At 43.2% G+C, this 18,675-nt stretch overlaps 1 protein-coding gene and 1 long non-coding RNA gene across 10 annotated transcripts in view; one reads left to right on the forward strand and one right to left on the reverse strand.

Moving 5' to 3' along the window:
* Map7 (microtubule-associated protein 7) overlaps positions 1-18,675 on the forward strand; it is a 132,671-nt gene that overhangs the window by 40,609 nt on the left and 73,387 nt on the right. For 2 of the 9 annotated variants that reach the window (XM_006512580.2, XM_006512581.2), the window contains exon 1: positions 15,359-15,947. The exons of 6 other annotated variants lie outside the window; for them this stretch is intronic. In XM_006512580.2, the coding sequence (XP_006512643.1) occupies positions 15,926-15,947 (22 nt within the window). In that variant the 5' untranslated portion in view covers positions 15,359-15,925. Of the gene's footprint in view, positions 1-14,020; positions 14,190-15,358; positions 15,948-18,675 lie in introns of those variants that run through there. One more of the 9 variants, XM_006512585.4, reaches the window with a different exon arrangement.
* Positions 9,719-12,326, reverse strand: 4930405J17Rik (RIKEN cDNA 4930405J17 gene). The gene is made up of 3 exons (NR_045350.1): positions 12,129-12,326; positions 11,023-11,154; positions 9,719-10,017 (listed from the first exon to the last, which is right to left on the reverse strand). It is a non-coding gene; the product is annotated as an RIKEN cDNA 4930405J17 gene (long non-coding RNA).

The raw sequence follows: 18,675 nt of genomic DNA on the forward strand, positions 1-18,675 counted from the left end.
ATAAATAAATGCCATACCTATCTCAAAAGTAAGGAAATAAAGATTAATAAGGTATTTGGGGAAACAGTAAGGGAAAGGGTGAGCTCTTCTAGCTGTAGTCTAGTCTGTCTGTTTCACTTCATGGCCTCAGCTAGTTGCTGATGGTACACCTCGCACGAGCGTGTGCACACACACACGTGCACACACACAGTTCCCTCACCAGGCTTCTTCTTGTTTGACTGTATAGTTAAATGTCAGTATTGTTAGCTGATACTGGTATGATAAGCTGGGTGAAGCCATTTGACCGACGGGTTCGGGCACCACAGGGTAGCATATGTGGACCGTCACTTACGGAGAGCTTTGTCCGAGGAATGAGAGGCTAGCTGGGTGTCATCTGCCTTTGTACCAACAACTCCTTTTGGCCCCAGAAAGATTAGCATAAACTGGGTCAGGGAATAGATTGAACTGTAAGAAACTGCCCTAATTTTGACCCAATATGGCAGTTTAATGTTGTTCAGTCTACAAAGCACAATTTGAGGAAATCTATTTAAAGTTTAGGCTCTTAACGATATTTTCAGAAACGCCATAGAGCATTGCTGAGTCCTAATGGTGGCAGCACCAAAGTCCTAATGGTGGCAAATGGTACCAAAGTCTTTGCAGCGTAGAAGAAGCTTCTGAAAGAGGAGTAGCTTTGGGGAGAAGGGGAAGGATACTCAGCAGAGGCCTGTATCCTCGGGCCCGCAGAAGCAGTGAGGGTCCGACCAGCCTCTCTAATGTTCCAAGTAGTACAGATAGGTTTGTGGGACAGACTGAGGCACCACACCCAGCTTATCCCAAAAGGACAGCTCCAGCCTCAAAACCTGAAAGACCACACTGTCTGCTGGTGTCTGAAGTCAACCTGGGGCTTTCATGTTTGCCTTTCTATTGAAAAAGTAAGATATAAATAGCTGGAAGAAACAACATGCAGTGCTTGATAACAGTACGCTGTAATTGGCTTGATAATCAAGGGTGGAAATTGGCTTCATAGGTCATTGTGTGGTTTGGAGAATTATTTAGAGACAAAGGTACTGAATGTCCCAAACCAAGAGACACAACATCAGAATAACAGGAGTGCCTGTGACGCAGCTTCTGTTTGCTCCTAGGTTTGCCTTCTACAGTGTGCAGAAATGAGTGAAGTGTCACTAGCAAGGTCACACTGTGGCTTAATGTTAAGATGAAAACAAAATACAGATTGACCATTCCTAATTAGAAAGCTCAATCCATAAAAATCTACAATCATTTTGAACTCTAACGTGATCCCACAAGTAGAAAATTTCATAGCTATCCTTCATGTTACAGGTTGCTGTCAAAACGCAGGTGCACAAAATTGCTGTATAAAATTACTTTGGGCGATGTGTGTAAGGGTATATGAAATGTAAGTGAATGCCAGGTTTAGACCTGGCTCTTATTTCTTACACGTATCGTGTGTGTGTGTGTGTGTGTGTGTGTGTTTGTGTGTGTGTGTGTGTGTGTGTGTGTAAATACTGTAAAAAAAAATCCAAAGAAAATCCACACTCTTAAACATCTTTGGTCGCAACCATCTCAGATAAGGGATAGTTAACCTGTATGAGAATGCAAGAGATCAGCTGGGCAGTGGTGCCCTTGCCTTTAATCCCAGCACTTGGGAGACAGAGACAGGTGGATTTCTGAGTTCGAGGACAGCCAGGGCTACACAAAGAAACCCTGTCTAGAAAAACAAAAAAACAACAAAAAAAAAAAAACAAAACAAAGAATGCATGAGATCTGATGATGGCTTAAGTACAATGTTCTAGAATTTTCTAATGACTTCTACTCTTGGCTCCTTAGGTCTCTCATGTCTATTCTATTTTAAAAGCAGACCTTGATAAATACAGGATTAATAATTATGGGGCATGATTCTTGAGCACTTATGATTAGCATGTTTTCCTTTGTGCTTGTTTCAAACTCTCAAGATTGTATACTGCCAATTAAGGAAAAATATTTGGAAGTGGAATTGGGTGTCTTCATTATTGGCTGTCCCCAAGTCAGAGGTGTCTTATGACCTGAGTATAATTAGTACCCACCCCAAATTTAATGGTGTGAGCTTGCTGTTTTAATTCTTTTAAAAGGTTTTATGGTTGCCTTGGCAACTATGATTAGGTTTTTCACAACTATAATATGGGAAATAAATTTAAAGTCATCAAGTTAGAAAACTGACAGAAGTCTTTTACTTTGAAATGTAATGTTTTATTAGGGATATTATTTATCTAATCGTAAATCATCTTATTCTGAAAGTCATGAGACTTCCAGTTTTAGATGAATATTGTCAAGTCTTTAATCACAGATCTTTTATTTTGTTTTATATTGGTTATTTGTTTTTTCCAGATAGGATTTCTGTGTTGCCCTGGATGTCCTGGAACTCACTTGTAGACTAGACTGCCTCCAGAGAGCTGGGATTTAAAGCATGTCGCCACCACTGCCTGACTTTCACAGATCTTTGTATCCACCACCCTCTTGAATCTTACTCTTTGTGGTCTTCTATTGCAGTGGTTTGATTTTTTTTTTCTTCTTGCTGCTATAGAAACTCTTCCTTCCCAGTACAAGGGAATGCCAGGGCCAAGAAGTGGGAGTGGGTGGGTAGGGGAGCAGGGCGGGGGGAGGGCATAGGGAACTTTCCAGATAGCATTTGAAATGTAAATAAAGAAAATATCTAATAAAAAAAATTTAAAAAGAATGTAAATCAGGACAACAGAAGGAAGAAAGAAAAGAAAAGAAAAGAAAGAAAGAAAGAAAGAAAGAAGGAAAGAACCTCTTCCTTCCCAGTGCCAACTGACCCTTCACTTACACTTTCCTCACTATGAGGCCACTGCAGCCTCAAGAATTGGCTCGGGCTCTCTCACCTGCCCTAGCTTGTCTGTGTTCCCTTGCTTCTGGCACCTGAGGAGCACTTGTTTCTGTCCATGTAGATGACAGGACGTCTCTATGGGGGTCTGGGAAGGCCCATCTGCATCCTTATTCTGGAGAGTACCCCATGTTATGGGTAATGGCAATAATGGGAGGATACTTGAGAGTATACGGGTCCCTGAATGATGAGGACAGAGTTAATCTGAGGAACAGAGAAGAAAGCAACTGTTGGTGTTGGTGATAAGGGTGGCAGTGCTATTAGGTGTTTACTGGTCGATGGCCACTTACAGAAGCAGACCTTTCCTAGTTGAAAGTCCTCTAGTGAGGACTAAGGAGATAGATCGCTCAGCCAGTGAAGTTCTTGCTGTAGAAGCATGAGGGCCTGAGCTTAGATGAGCAGCACCCACGTTACAACAAAAAGCCAGGTACAGCAGCTTGTGCCTATGATTCCAGTAGGGGAGGATGTGCAGGCTGGTTCTGTGTGTCAGCTTGACACAGCTGGAGTTATCACAGGGAAAGGAGCTTCAGTTGAGGAAATGCCTCCATGAGATCCAGCTGTAAGGCGTTTTCTCAATTAGTGTTCAAGGCGGGGAGGGCCCCTTGTGGGTGGGACCATCTCTGGGCTGGTAGTCTTGGGTTCTATAAGAGAGCAAGCTGAGCAAGCCAGGGGAAGCAAGCCAGTAAGGAACATCCCTCCATGGCCTCTGCATCAGCTCCTGCTTCCTGATCTGCTTGAGTTCCAGTCCTGACTTCCTTGGTGATGAACAGCAGTATGGAAGTGTAAGCCGAATAAACCCTTTCCTCCCCAATTTGCTTCTTGGCCATGATGTTTGTGCAGGAATAGAAACCCTGACTAAGACAGAGGAACAGATAGGAGAAGCCCTGGGGTTTGCTGGGTCAGTGAGCTCATAATAAAGTCAGAGACTTCTCTTCCAGAAAGTAAGATGGAGAGCAATCAAGGAGGACATATGATGTTGACTCCTGGTGGACATGCATTCTTTCTCATTCTCTCCCTCTCCCCTTCCCCCCCTCCCCCTCCCCCTCCCCCTCCCCCCTCTCTCTTCCCCTCCCCTCTCTCCCTTTCTTCCTGTCCGAGTTGCTTTTCAGTTTATAGGTAAATGTATGTTTACCTGACAGTGCAGAATAGGTTGCTGTCTTTCTCCTCTTATCCTTCTCTCCCCCTCCTCCAGGGGGATAGTATAAATTCTGCAATTTCATCTTATAAGCCATGACAGTCTGCCCTTAGAAGCTGGAGATAAGGCCTTAACTTGGAACCTACTAAAACCTATTTTTGTTAAAACCATAATGCAACAGAGAGGGTGTTGGTGATGAAGCATATCTGTATGGGGATCGAGGCAGACCACCATGCATAAACTGCCTAGTCCTCATATAGCAGCTTTATGATGTTTTCTGCGTTATTTCTTGTAGCATATGCAAGCTTCCTTAAGAACCTCACATGGCAAATAGCATAAATCAAAGTATCTTATGTTCTACTCCAAGAAACTTACTTTATCATCTTTTGAAGTGTTTTAGTTAGTGGAATGGGAACAAAATAGAAACTTGATGTTTAAGTGCCCTTTTGACATAAGACTTGCCTTTAGAGAGCTTTGTTTTGTTTCTGGGATTGGGGGTTGGGGTAGAAACACCTTTTCTGGGAGAATAAATATGCCTCTTAGCAGAGGACTCTTTTCCCCTCTGCTCATTAGCACATGAAGTGTCTTCCAAAGTGTTCCTATACTTAAAAGACTTTGTCTGTCCTCGCTAATAACTAAGACACACAGAACCTGAACAGAACTCCACAGGCATTTCTCACCTGTTTATGCCTAAATATTTAAACCATAATATTTTTTTCTGATGAAGCAGCAGTGAACTTTGGTGTGCTTGAATAACACAGGGAAAAATTAAAACTGTAAATTAGCTGTGTTCCTGCCATTTATAAACTGCTACATCAATGTTTGTGTGCAGTGTTATGGCTTCTACAGATGCACACATGCTTGTATAGAAAGTTTGCATATCATTATATACGGAATTTTTAGCCCATTTTCCACTTAATATCAGCAGCATTTTGGGGACATCCTTCTAAAATACTTTTGGCAAGTATCCTCCCATTTGAGACTTGTCCTAGGAAAAGAACTGATAGTTCATTGTTATAATTTATGTCCTTTTTACTGTTGGTAACAGTATGTTACATGCTTGTTGGCATTTCCCACCTTCCACAAATGTTTCTCTCTCCTGGTGTTTGTTTGTTCGATTTCCCCCCTGTGCTGGGGTTAAACACATTGACTCTGATTTGCTGAGCAAGAACTCTACCACTGAACTGCACCCCCAGCCCCTTTGACATTTCCTTTTGAGACATGTATTATCTGTTTCTTCCTATAAAGAATATTTTTCTTTCTGTCCACATGTGCAACACATAGCACTCGCATGGCAACATTAGCAGTGTATCACTTTTAGAAAGTTTGGTTTAAAGTTTTGTTGTCTTAGTTGAGTTGGGATAGCTCTCAATGGTCAGACCCTCACTAAACTGGTTTCAAACAGCAAATGACCTATAAACTGTAAACCCCTAAGAGCTGGTGAACCCTAAAGCCTGGGGGTGGGGACAGGATTAACCCAGCTCAGACACACTTGGCCCGCCAATTCTAACTAGGTCAGTCTGCAGCGACTCTCCCAGGCTCTAGGCGATATTTTTTTTATCAGCTTTTCTCTGCCTATGAAAATTTAGAATTGAGAAAACCTACAGATGTGTCCCAAATGGTTGCCACTAGTAAAAGTGTGTGCAGAAGCTCACGTCTGAGAATCAGTAGATAGGAAGGAGACTTGAGCACGCACAGCACCAAAGCTGCTCCTGGCTACAGGGAGCTGTCAGCCTCTCGGGAGCTTCCTGTGCCTCTGGGATTTGCCAGCAGAGTCGGCCTCCTGTTGACTGTGGGGCCTGTTCTTGGGTGAAGCTTCAGTGGGTTTTCCCTTCATTCCGAGTCCCTGCTTCTCTATTCGCATAAAGACCTCCTTGACTTTGATGTGCCTTTGCTGATTTTTCCGTTGGGCTTAGTGAATTGTGCAGACAGCAGACGCTGTGTGCATGTCTGCAGAGAGCGCATCTGCATTTGTTGTAAGAACGTGTTCTTACAACAGTTTGTTTAGGCACAGGGGAGCAGACAGTGATGGCTTCCCACCCTAATTGGTCCATTAGACCTACCTCGTCTCATAAAGTTCTAGGAAGATGGAAAAAAATTGTTGATCCACATCAGACTTATGGAGCCTGCTAATGGAGTTTAATATCCATTTTTGCCATCTTTAGAAATGCATTATGGATTTATATTTAAAGCCCAAAAAAGCAAGAGGAATTGATTAAGTCATCAAATGTAGTTACCTTCTTCTGAGGCAATCTGGTGACTCTCTAAATTAGATTTCCCCTAAATTTTCAATCACTGTGCTTTCTGCTGGTACATTTGAGTAGGGAAGAGAACTTACTGCTGTGTTGTGTTGATTTTATGGGAAATCATGTTGAAACTATATAATGTAAAATGGAGTTTTAAAAGGGACTCTTGTAAATAATATAATTTAAGGATATATTTTAAAGTGGGTGTGGTGCATGTCTGTAAAGCCAACACTTAGGAAATAAAGGTTGGGGGGAAGTTAAGAGCTCCAGTCCAGCCACCAGTAGGTACGGACATCAAAACCAGGCCGGGCTCAGAGGCCCTGGTTCCAAATAATATAATAATCATCAGAGGACTCCTGTAACCGTCAGGCCAGATAAGCCAGTACTAGAAAAGAGCTCACTTGAGTAAGCCAGAGAACTATCCAAGTTGTGGTATTCAGTTTTTGCTTTGAAGAGAAGAGAAATGAGCCGGGCAGTGGTGGCGCACGCCTTTAGTCCCAGCACTTGGGAGGCAGAGGCAGGCGGATTTCTGAGTTCGAGGCCAGCCTGGTCTCCAGAGTGAGTTCCAGGACAGCCAGGGAAACACAGAGAAACCCTGTCTCGGGAAGAAAACAACAACAACAACAACAACAACAACAACAAAACAGAGAGAGAGAGAGGGAGAGGGAGAGAGAGAGAGAGAGAGAGAGGGAGAGAGAGGAGAGAAATGATTCTCATCATTTTCCAAATGCGTTTAATGGGTGAACCCGTCCTCTTGAAAGCAGAGCTTCGTAGTTCTTGGGCCACTGATTAAATGAATAAATGTACTTTTGTTTAGGCGTTGTTGCTCTTGGTTAGATTTATTTTGTAATAAAGATACATATGAAGAGCATATCCTCACACATGATAGAAGCCTTCAGTCCTTTTTTATGTGCAAACACTGGCGAGGAAAACTGAGGCTCACCTGTCTGTGGGTCAGGGAACTGGATTGGGTCTTAACACTTGATGGGGGAAACTAAGGAATTCACGTTTCTAGCAACTGTTGAATAATTTAGTGAAGCAGGCAGTTAATGCCCCACCTAGCCACATCATACTGGAATGGTTATTTGGGAAAAGATGGGGGAAAAAAAGAACAAAAATAAATCAATAAGATTGATGTTTGTAACAAGGTGATGCGCTACAGTCCAGTGGTAGCTTTTGTCTCCCAATTCCCGAATCTTAGTGTTTCTTCAATAAGAACACTTTGTTAGCTTTTATCTTACTTTACAGAAAAAAAGCATTATACACATTTTGCTTTTGTGTTAGAACAATGCCAGACTTTCACTTGGCTCAGGGTGTTAGTGTGGGCTCCATCCTGGTTCTATGAGGGCAAGCTGACCTTTCTAGAGGTGTGTCTTCCCAGGCTTCGTCTAAGATAAGAATGTGATTCTCCAGCCTTGTGGGGGAATTGCTCTCTGGAGCTCCCCCAGCCCAGGTTTCCTGTCCTCACCAGACAGATCCGCCTTCCCTCGGGCCGGCAGTTCCCCCTCCCGTAGCTCTTTGCTTACGTTTCATTTTTGCTTACGTTTCATACTTAATCTTTGATAGCTTGAAATTAAGAAGCACAACTTTCTCATCTGATCAAGTCAGATTGATTTTTTATTTTGTAAAGGAAAAAGTTAAACATGTGAAAATGATATACTAAGTATGTAAGAATAGATTGTGTCCTTTCCTCTGGAAGTTATAATAAGTTGCTTTAATTGAGATGGAGAAAGGTGTACATGGTTTTTAGGTTTTTTTCGAGACAGGGTTTCTCTGTGTAGCCCAGGCTGTCCTGGAACTCACTCTGTAGACCAGGCTGGCCTCGAACTCAGAAATCCGCCTGCCTCTGTCTCCCAAGTGCTGAGATTAAAGGCATGCGCCACCCTGCCCGGCTTTGTACATGAGAAACTTGAATTTCTTTTCTGTCTTTTGTTTTGGAGAAGTTGTTCTAGCTGTTTTAGAAAAAGATTAATTTGAGAGTTTTGCATTCAATTGTTTCTATTTTCATTAGCTTTCTTGTATCTCTGAAAGAGCCCGGACATTGTGTTCATTCTATCAGTGATAAACAGGGATTGAGTAGTCCTGCCTTAAGCCTCCTTCATACAATGTTGGGCCTCAGGAAGAGTTGAGGAATTGCAAGAATGAGACAGAGTTCCTGTGCACTTTTCTCTTAGATTCCGCCAATGTTAACTTTTTAAAAATTATTATAAAAATGTTTTGATTAAAAAAATCATACCCCAAATTAACTAGACCAAAAACTTAAACTTTAAAAAAAATTTTTTTTATAATTTTATGTATGGTGATGTTTTGCATGCGTATGTGTCTGCTTGAGGGGATCAAATCTCTCAGAACTAGAGTTGTGAGCTGCTCTGTGGGTTCTGGGCATTGAACTAAGCTCTCTGGAAGAGGAGCCAGTCTCTCAACTTCTGAGCCATCCATCTCTCCAACCCCACAATTTTAACTGTAAGATTTAATTGTCCTTAAAAAAAAAAAGATTTTATCATTTGGGTGTATTATATCTCAAATGCAAGAAAGTAGCTCAGTGCAGCACTGCTGTCTATGCCATTTGCCCAGTGGTGCACATCCAGGATGCTGCAGGGGACTGCCCCAGAGTCACCCTGTGTAGTTACTCACCTCTTGGAAGCATTTAGGCTAGTTTTTCTGTGGTAGCATCTCTGTTTTGGGTTTGGCTAATGGATGATTAAATCTAGGTTGTATGTTTTGGTCAGTAATGTCACAGAGGTGGTGGTTTTGCCTGTGTTATGTCAGGAGGCAGGATTTGTCCCAGCCCTGGTGACATAACCCTTTTCACCTAGTTAGGGCATATCACCTAGGTTTTGTTTTGTTTTTGTTTTATAATTCTTATTGTAGGAAGCTATTTTGAAACTTTGTACATGTGCTCACCCTCCTCGTATGCTTGCTTACCTGTGAGGTTTAGCTTCAATAGTTCCAAAGCAGTTACTGTTCTGTTAGATGCCAAGTAGATTTGCTAACCCACCCACCATGGCCTCTGCATTTCCCAGTTGGCTTTCTGCCTGCTTCCTTTCTCTCTTTATTTTTATCAGTGTGCACTGAAGATTTATTTTCTCCTCTTAGTTCTTTTTTGCTAATTATGTGATCGTCTACCAGGGTTCTCTCATTTGATCAGTGAGCCCCTTTCAAATTTTTATAGCTCAACAGGCAACCATGTCTACAACATGTAATTTGTAAGATTATAAATATAAAATTACAGTGCATCCTATAGAAATGAGATGCTTCTATACATACAGCTCAGTATCATGCAGCCACTAGGAAAGGAAGTCTTATTACACAGCAGATATCCAGATAGTAGATTTCAACATGCTGTTACATAAAGATTCTGGCTCTGTTTCATACACACGAATGCATATTCTGTAAGAGCATACACTAAAATGCTTGTGGTGTCTGTTCTGAAACTGAGACTGGGAGCTTTGTGCTTCTATTTTTGATACTACATTTATTACTAGATTTTTTTTTTTTTGAAGATAATAAGGCTGTTGCAATTTGGAGTAAAGCTTTTCCACACTGAGGCTCTTAGGGAAGATTAATGAATGTGTTTCTGGATTTGTAAAAGAGGGAAACCCTTTGCTGCTTTTCGAGGTCGGAGTCCTGCAGGGACTGCAGTGCCATAGCTTGGGCACTGGAAGCATCTGGAAGGCTTAACACAGCTGACGGAAGAGATGGTCAGGAAGAAAGTATCACGGAACGAACCATGAAGCACAGGATGGAGCCAGCAGCTTCTGTACAGAAAGGGAAATCTGGTGTTTGAAGAAATCACTGCATAGCCCGTTTGAAAGTAGGTCACAGTCCTCATTTCTGTTTCTGGGCTAACATGGGCCCAGCTGTCAGGCTCTGCCAACTAATCCTCCGAATCAGCAGAGTCCCCTCTGAAATACATCGTGATTAACCTGGAAGATCTGACCCCAAAGCGGAAAGCTCCGAGATATTATTACCTCTTAAAACCATGTAGACGCGGGTGAAGGACTGGAACTGTGGCAGGAAGTCTTCCATTGAAGGAAGCAGTTGACTCCCCGCAGTTACAACTTAATGCTCACTCCCTCCGCAGGTTGCTGTGCCTGGTTGTTCAGTAAGCTCTTTGGCTTCCAGCAAACAAAGTTTGAAATTTTTTCTTTTGTTTTTGAGATTATCATTACATTATTTTCCATCCCCTTTCCTCTCACCCGACCCTCCCACTTACCATTCTTTGCTTCAAATTCATGGCTGTTTTTTCATTAATTGTTGTTACATGAGTGTGATGTGTGTGTACCCAGATATAAGCTGCTAAGTTACTGCAGTGTAATTTTCCCTAGACCATTGTGAGGCCCTTAGAAAGTTGGTTATAGGTGACAGTAAGGAGAAGACTGAGGCATGATCAATCAACGACTTGGTAGAAAAATATCCTAAACTGCCCTGACTGTTTCATAGAAAGGCTAGCTTTAGTCACTACTGTGACGTACAGACATGAAGGAAATTGGGTTTTATAATTTGAAGTCTACATATAGGAGTCCAGAATAATGAGTGTGTAGAGTTCAAAACAACAAAACAAAGCCAGAAAACCCCAAGCAGGTCACAGCTCCTTTTCTAAAGAAAGCAATCATGGAGTTAGCCCTGGTGGCTCACACCTACAAACACAGCTCTCAGGAGTTCAAGGCCAGCCTCGGCTATGTAGCAAGCTGGACGCTAGGCTGCTCTACAAGAAGAGGAGGAGGCGCAGGGAAGAAGAGTTTGCATAGAGCACAGCAAACCTTTAAATGAATCCACAGATTTCTTCTATAGAACATAGCACATGGCATCATTGTCCGAAGCACTATAAATTTGGGACTAGCCAGGCAGCAGCATCCTTTCCCAGTTTGTAAATTGTGTCCTCTGGGAACCTCCTAAAGGAAAAGAGAAGACAACTACTGAGACAGAGTCCCTGCACAGCCATGGCCGCTGTGAGCGCAGCAGGAGGCCTTCCAGAGCCACCCTGACTTCTTGAACACAAAGGACAGAGAACTAGGAATCAAAGGGGTCCAAAGAAAGTGCTGTGTGTGCTCAGGGGTGCTTAAGATAAGGTCTAATCCTTGAGATTAGAAGCAATCTGGGTGGGGTCAAGAAAGAACAAACCATCTTGCAGGAACTGTCCGCTGCCTGGCTGGCTGGGCTCCCTTAGTTGTCAGTGGTACAGGTGTATAGGTTTTCTACATTCCTTTATGAAATGAACCTCTGTTCTTTTCCTTTTCTATAACTACAAGTAAAATATACATGGAATCTCTTAATATTTGCCTTCAAATAGTAATAACCAAACTCCTAAGGTTGGTTAAACATTCACATTCTACTAAACACCAAAGTCTAATCTGCATCATTGTGATAATTGTAACAAACTTAGTTAATTTTTCTTCTGTGAAATATTTTAAATTCTTATAAAAAATGCGAAGTGCAGCACCATTTTCAGATTGCTGGTTAGTTTTTTCAGATTGCTGGTTAGTTGTCAATTCAACACAAGCTAAAGTCATTTGGGAAGAGAAACCTTAATTGAGAAAGTGCCTCCATCATGGCCTGTATGCAAGTCTGATGTGGGAGGGCCCAGCCCACAGTGGGTGATTCTTGCCTAGTTTGTATAGAAAAGCAAGCTGAGAAGCAGTGTTGTCTAAGCTTCCGCTTCAGCGCCTGCCTCTAGGGTGATTGCTGCCCTGCTTGGTTTCTGTCTTAGCTTCCTTGGGGGGGGGGGGCGGGGGGTGGGGTGGGGGGTGGTGGTGACTGTGACTGGGATGTGCAAGCTAAGTAAAACCTCTCTTTCCCAAGTTGCTTTTGGTCATGGCCTTTATCACAGCAATGGAAAGCAAAGTAGGACAAAATTTAAGGGACTGACCAGTTCCCGTGATCTCAGTCACTGAGGAAGACAAGCAGATCTTTGTCTTTTCCTTTACGTGTCCCTTAAGTGTTCCTGTCCCTGAGCCCTGCCCATTTCTGTTCTCTAGAATAGGAGCAGATGCAGGGTCCCACAAGGCTCTGGTGTGAGACTCTGTTACAAACAAGCAAGGGACAGGGAAATGGGGAGATGTTTGTCAGAAGGAGCAGACTCAGTTCTAAGTTCTGGGACCTGGCGTCCAGTGAGCTCACAATAGAGAAAGGACATTGTCCTGGAAACTCACTAGGAGATAGCCTCTTTCTCACCACACATAAAAGTGCTGGGCCCTCGATGGAGATGATAATTAACTTAATTGTGGTAATCGTCTTCCAGTGTGTGCATAAGCATGCTATTATGTTATACACCTGAAACGTACAAATTTACCCCTCAATTACCTGTCAGGAAAGCCAGGAGTGGGGAGAACAAACGAATGCTGGCTGATGTCTCCTGAGCACATAGAATGCCTACCGCATAAAATCCAGTCTATCAGAGTCAAAGGTTAAGATGGCAAAGCAAGGACAAGGGGGCAAGATGCTTGCTTCATCTGCAGGGGAAGGCCGAGTGAGTGCTGTGCCCACAGGTCACCGTGGCTCCTCTCAGCTCTCTCGGATAGGATAGAATGCAGGCTAGGCGTGGAGAAGAGCTCTCACTGGTCATGACCTTGACCAGGTTACAGCTGAGGCTGACCCGGGAGAGCAGGGAGGCAGTGGGCAGGACATGGTGAGCACGTGGAAAGGAAGGCCATAGAAGGGAAGCACATAAGCTCTTTGGATTTTCTTCCCAGGGTCTGCTCTGTAATCGACTTCCTCGTCTAACTGCTGCTGCTGAAATGTTTCCATGTTTTATATTTGCTAGGGATTATCGGGTGGTGTTTACTGACAAACCTACCTTTATTTCCTCATAGCTTATTGGGATTTGTGTGCATTTAATCTCTACTTAAGTGATTTACATTCTTTTAAATAGTGAGCTGCCAATATCATTCATCAGTATAGTTCTGCAATAAATTCAAAATGGATCCAAAAATGGAGTGATAAGCCAGGGCTTTGGGCTTGAGAAGATAACAAGGAAGATAGCGGCAGCCAGGACTGCTCCTCTTTCTGAGACAGATTCTGTGCCCCGCAGCTTAGGAAGAGGCAGCACCCATCCATCCCCTGTGTGCTAGGCATAGACATCTTCTGAGCCACGCGGTGTATAGAAAACCCTTTGTTGTCCTTCTTGTTGGCTGCCAGCTGTCCTGCTGCATGAATGCATCACCGTTCAGTTAAAACACTGTTGTTCTCGGGAAAGAGTGGAGCGCTGTGCCCACACAATGTCCTCCCTGTCCTTCCCTTTGGTCTCTCCTTGTGGTACCAGTCATGTCTCAGCAGGCCATTCTGGCCTAAGTGCTTCCTGGGTGCTCTGCCTCTCTTCACGTCAAGAGTACATGCTGTCCCAGAGCATGGAGTAAGAGTTACAGAAAGACTGACTGTTAGAGGAACTTTCCAGTCCCCACTGAGGAGAACCCCAGTGCTCCCACACTCAAAATCTTCAGTCCTTTCCTTAGTAACTGTTCCCGTATACTTCACACACATCTTTCCCTATACTCTAAACCATTTCTACATTTCCTATAATACCCAATGCAATATGAATAGCTGTTAGGCTGCACTGTTTAAGCAACGATGATCAGTACAGATACAATTTTTCCATGGGATGTTTGACCAGAAATTGATCAGATCTATAGACTTAAGACTAGCTTCACTGGGTGTCTACCTCTGCTGCCCAGGAACTCCATCTGCAGAATTGGCATAATAAAGTAATTGTTGTGATGTCAGATCAGCCCACTTGTGTAAAGTTCTCAGAATAACACTTGACATCAAACAGACCATCATAAAGTTTGAACTGCTATGTATAACAGGAGTTTTCCAGGCTAAAGATCAGTGGCACCAGGGTTGTAAAACCCTGCATCAGACAACTTGTCTACGCCATGCAAACTGTTTGCATAGTGTCAGGAGCTGGGACGAGGGCGGCCCAGCAGCGGTGGCGGTGAGTGCTGAGGGTGTGGGGTGTCCTGGCTGAAGCTCACACCCCTTAGCTCCTTCCATGGCTTCATAAAGGCTTCAGTGGGCGCTTGAGCCTCAGCTATCTTGGAAGCTATGGTGTCCAGCCTCTCACTGGGGCCACTCAAGGTCACTGAGAATGGTTTCATCTCTTCTAAAAACCTGAGTCTTCTGTTTGAAGTTGGGCTTGTAGTTAACTTAAATTCATTAGGTTAATTGGCTTTAATCAAAGATTTCTGGACCTCACGCCATATCTGTAATAAGACTTCTATTGTGACTCTACACAAAAGCCCTTTAAAGCACAGAATCGTGGTTCAAACCTATAATCCCAGCACTGAATCAACGTAAGTAGGAATTTCATGAGTTTAAGGTGAGCCTGGGCTACATAGCAAGCTCAATCCCAGTCCAGCCTTGACTACATAGTGAGCTGCTGTCTCAAAAAAACAAAAAATAAACCAGGCTTAATACATGGTTCAGTGGTTGAGAGTCCATACAGCTCTTGCAGAGGACTGGAGTTGAGTTTCCAGAACCTGCACTGAGCAGCTTACAACCACCTGTACACAGGTAGACTGACTCTTCTGTGTCTGTAGGCGTCTGCCTGCGGGTAGTATGTTCTCTCTCTCTCTCACACACACACACACACACACACACACACACACACACACACACAAATAAAAATAACCGAGTAAAACTGAGAATGAGCGGCGAGGTGGCCCTCCCAAGGAGAGAGCACGCCAACTTGTCCAGTGCCAATGGTCAGCCATGAAAAAAATACAAACAAGTAGCATTAAATGGGCTCCGCCTGTTTACATGTGGAATACAAATTAATAGAACAGTGGCCATGAATTTAAAGGGGAGCAGGGAAAAGAATATGGAAGCGTGGAAGTCTTTGGAGGGACAAAAGGGAAATATTGTAATTACAATACCATCTTAAAAGAAAAGGGGAGAACCCCCTCTTAAAGATAAAACATCATGGTGGCGAGACACCGAGCCCAGAGTTCCGCGTGACTCCCAACTAACAAAGTGGCAGCTTCCAGAGAAGAAATAATTTCTCGAGTTTCAATGTTTGTACCGTGTGGCCCTGGCCCTCCCCCTTGAAGACTTATCGTTTCTTAGAACCTGCTAAAGCAAGTCAAAGCCTTTACTTCCTGCTGTGTCTCGGTGACTCGTCCTCAGCAGCTGAGAGGAAAAAGAACAGAGGGGTCCCTGCATGACCGAGTCTGAATGCACGCCTATGGTTGCTTCTGCTTCAGCAACGCTTAGTGGGGCACTTGGAGGATCTAAATGTGTTGTTGTGGGACCCCCAAGCCAAAAGGCAAAAGAGCCTGGAGAAAAAGGAGGACAGTAGATGCAGCAGGGCAATTTCATCTCCTAGTGTGTGCTTCATTCACAGCCTGTTTGGGGGCCCCAGCCAGTGAGTCCCTGAGACTGGGGTGTCTTCACGGGCATTTTTTAACCAGGAGAGGCCTCCCACGCTCCTGTGAGCTTCACTGACTCTTTTGAACAGAAGTTTTACTTGGTTCAGTGATCAGGACTGCCGTTTCAAACCAGGCTGCCGGGTTGGAGAGAGGTCTTGTCACCCTTTCACTCTCTCCCGAGTGTACCTCGAGCTGGAAAAAGAATCTTAGCCTGACCGTTTGGTGTTTGCCCGGCTGTGGGACACAGAGCAAGAAGAGGGAGACATGCAGATATGTTGCAGCACATCCGAGAAGGGGTTTTAGCATGGAAGATGCTGGAATGGAATGTAAGTTACTCGTGAAAACTTTAATAAGAATCTGTAACAATGTAGTGCTCGCTAGGCCAGCGTGACAAAGTAACGCTTCCAGCAGGTGGAAGCGGTAGGAAAGCTCTTACTAGATCTGTTTGCTAAAAAGAGAAAGAAAGACCTTTTAGTGCTGGTATTGTTAGAAAGCAGAGCAGGATTTAAAGTTACCTTTGCTGTGTGGAAGTGCAGTGGTCACATCCTAGAGCCGAGTGGTATCATTATCCGTGTCCACACCACTGCTGCTTGCTGTGACAAGCACAAAAAAGACTCAACAGTGTCTCGGCCCACGGAGGACCACATGCAGTTAAACGTTAGCTGAAGGAAAGTTTGCTACATAATTGTTGATTTCTTACTGCTCCTAATATTCCCTCTGGACCAGATGGTGGAGGTGGAGATGATGGCATTTCTCCGCAGAGTAGCACATTTGCAGGATTAAGAAGGCATTTGTCTTACCTCCTTGTCCCTCCCTCCTTCCCTCCCTCCCTCCTTCCCTCCCTCCCTCCCTCCCTCCCTTCCTTCCTTCTTTCCTTCCTTCCATCCATCCATCTGTCAATTTCAGAAACACAACCTGCATTTCTCTCTCATCTTTTCCTACTGGAATGCTCTCCTTTCTTCTCTAGTAGACATTCACCAAGTTTTAAGATAAGGAAGGAGTTGTTTGCTTTTAAGTATATTTAATGAGTATCATTTATATTTTACTATAAAACACTTGCTATGAGAAAGACATGAATTTTATGTAATATCAATCTCTAGTAACTACTAGGAGATGACTCATAGTCTAAATAATTGTTATTTATATTTTATGGTTAAAAGTACAGAATTGGGACAGCATATTTGAAGTGACTTTGAGCTTTGATTTTGAGTTTGCCTTTTAGCTCTGACTTTACTAATTTTGAGATGAGTTATTTACTAATTATCAGTCAAAATGAGAGAAAAATGTGTATTGTCAGTGTACAGTGTTGTACAATGGGGGCATCTCAGATTTTAGGCTTCAACATACATCAAAGAAAAGCAAAATTCCTCCTATATGATTTGCTCGCTTAACTAATTTCCAGATTCTTTCTGCCCTTGAGCATATTTTTATAGACAAGCTCTCTACACACAAGTGTTATTTGAGGGGGGGGGGGGTGGGCCAGAGTAGAACACTTGTCTACTGTGTTCACCATCCTGAGTTTGACCTTTATAGCACTGATAAACAAAACAGTGTAAAGCAGATTCGCATGGGGTTTTCATGTCTTAGGATAAAACATAATGATGAATGCGCAGCCAGTTTTGTATTTCGATATGATACGATAAGTTTGCCAACATCATGTGAACTACGCATTACTGGGCACAGAAATGGGACAAATCAACAGTTAAATTTCAGATTTAAAAAGGTTGGGGCTAAGCCAGAGAGTTCTTAATATCCTAGATTAATTTTTAAATGATACTGAATTTTGGTCCTATTGTTTTCTTTCCGTCTCTTGGGTTTTGGATATTACAAAGACCTCGTAGAAGCAGAAAACATGAAAGCTTTGTTTCCATTGACTCCAGCTTCAGTTTGAAGCTATAAGCTTAGAGGAGAGATGAGCAGGTGTAGCTATGTATGTCCTCCGCCCACACGGCAGCCCAGCAGCTCAGCCATGGAGTACACACAGGTGGGAGACGCCTGCTTCCGTTGGACCAGCCCTGGACAGGGATGGTCAGGGATGAGTGAGGCAAGAAGCGAACAGCCCCTCTGCCCCTGCTGCCCTGTGAGCCACCTTAGCCCATACTACTTCCCAGCAGCTTGGTACTCACTTAAGTCTTCAGCGAGTAGTCACTGAGTCTGGAGTCTTTAGAATAGAGTCTGAAAGGCTTTCAGTAAATTAGTGATCTGTTCTCAGCCTCCAAAAGGATGGGATTGAAGTCTGAGCTGAATGATTTTAGATTCGGTGGGTTGATATTTTTGCTGTTTATTTGCTTGTTTTTGAAAAAGCAGCCATCAGTAAAATTTGTCAAAGCATCATTATTCCCTGACTTGTATCTTCCAAGACTCAAAGTATGCTAGGTTAAATGTAATTTAACTAGCTTCTCCTAAACAAAAAAATATAAAAACTGAAAGGAAGTAATAGCTGGGAGGGGTGAATGAGGTCAGAAATTAAAAATTTTTTCCTAGGAACTGTGTGTTGCTCCTGAACCCCCCCCCCCCCGCCACAACTGTCCAATCACAGCTGCTGGAGCTGAACCTACATCTCTGTGTGTGTTCTAGAAATGAGATTGCCTAAAAGGAAAGGGACAGAGACTTAAATCAGCAGAGAGAATAACAAGGCAGTGGCACGTGTTGTCACATAAACTAAAGGTGTGTGACATGTTTTGTTCCAAGACTTAATTTACAATTACCTTCTAAGATGCAAATCATACACTCAGTTAAGCCCACTAAAATATTCTAATGGCATTTTACTGAGTTGGTATCTAGTAGTTATTCTCTCACATGAAATTGTCCCTCCAAGTCTCAGGCCCTAGTGTGATAAGAACTTGACTCTGTACTTTGTGTCGCATATCAGAGCATCGTGAAACATGAAGGTTTTACTGAGCTGTAAACTGACAGGTCTATCAGCCCTTTAGATTCTCAACATTCATGAATAACTAGCACATGACTACTCAGTATGAGTGAGTTGTGCTTTTTTTTTAATCAAAAGACAGTTTGCTTAGTGAAATCTAAAATGTTTCATCATGTATTAGAGCA

The sequence above is a fragment of the Mus musculus genome, chromosome 10 (genome assembly GCF_000001635.26).
Source record: "Mus musculus strain C57BL/6J chromosome 10, GRCm38.p6 C57BL/6J".
Lineage (NCBI taxonomy): Eukaryota > Metazoa > Chordata > Mammalia > Rodentia > Muridae > Mus > Mus musculus.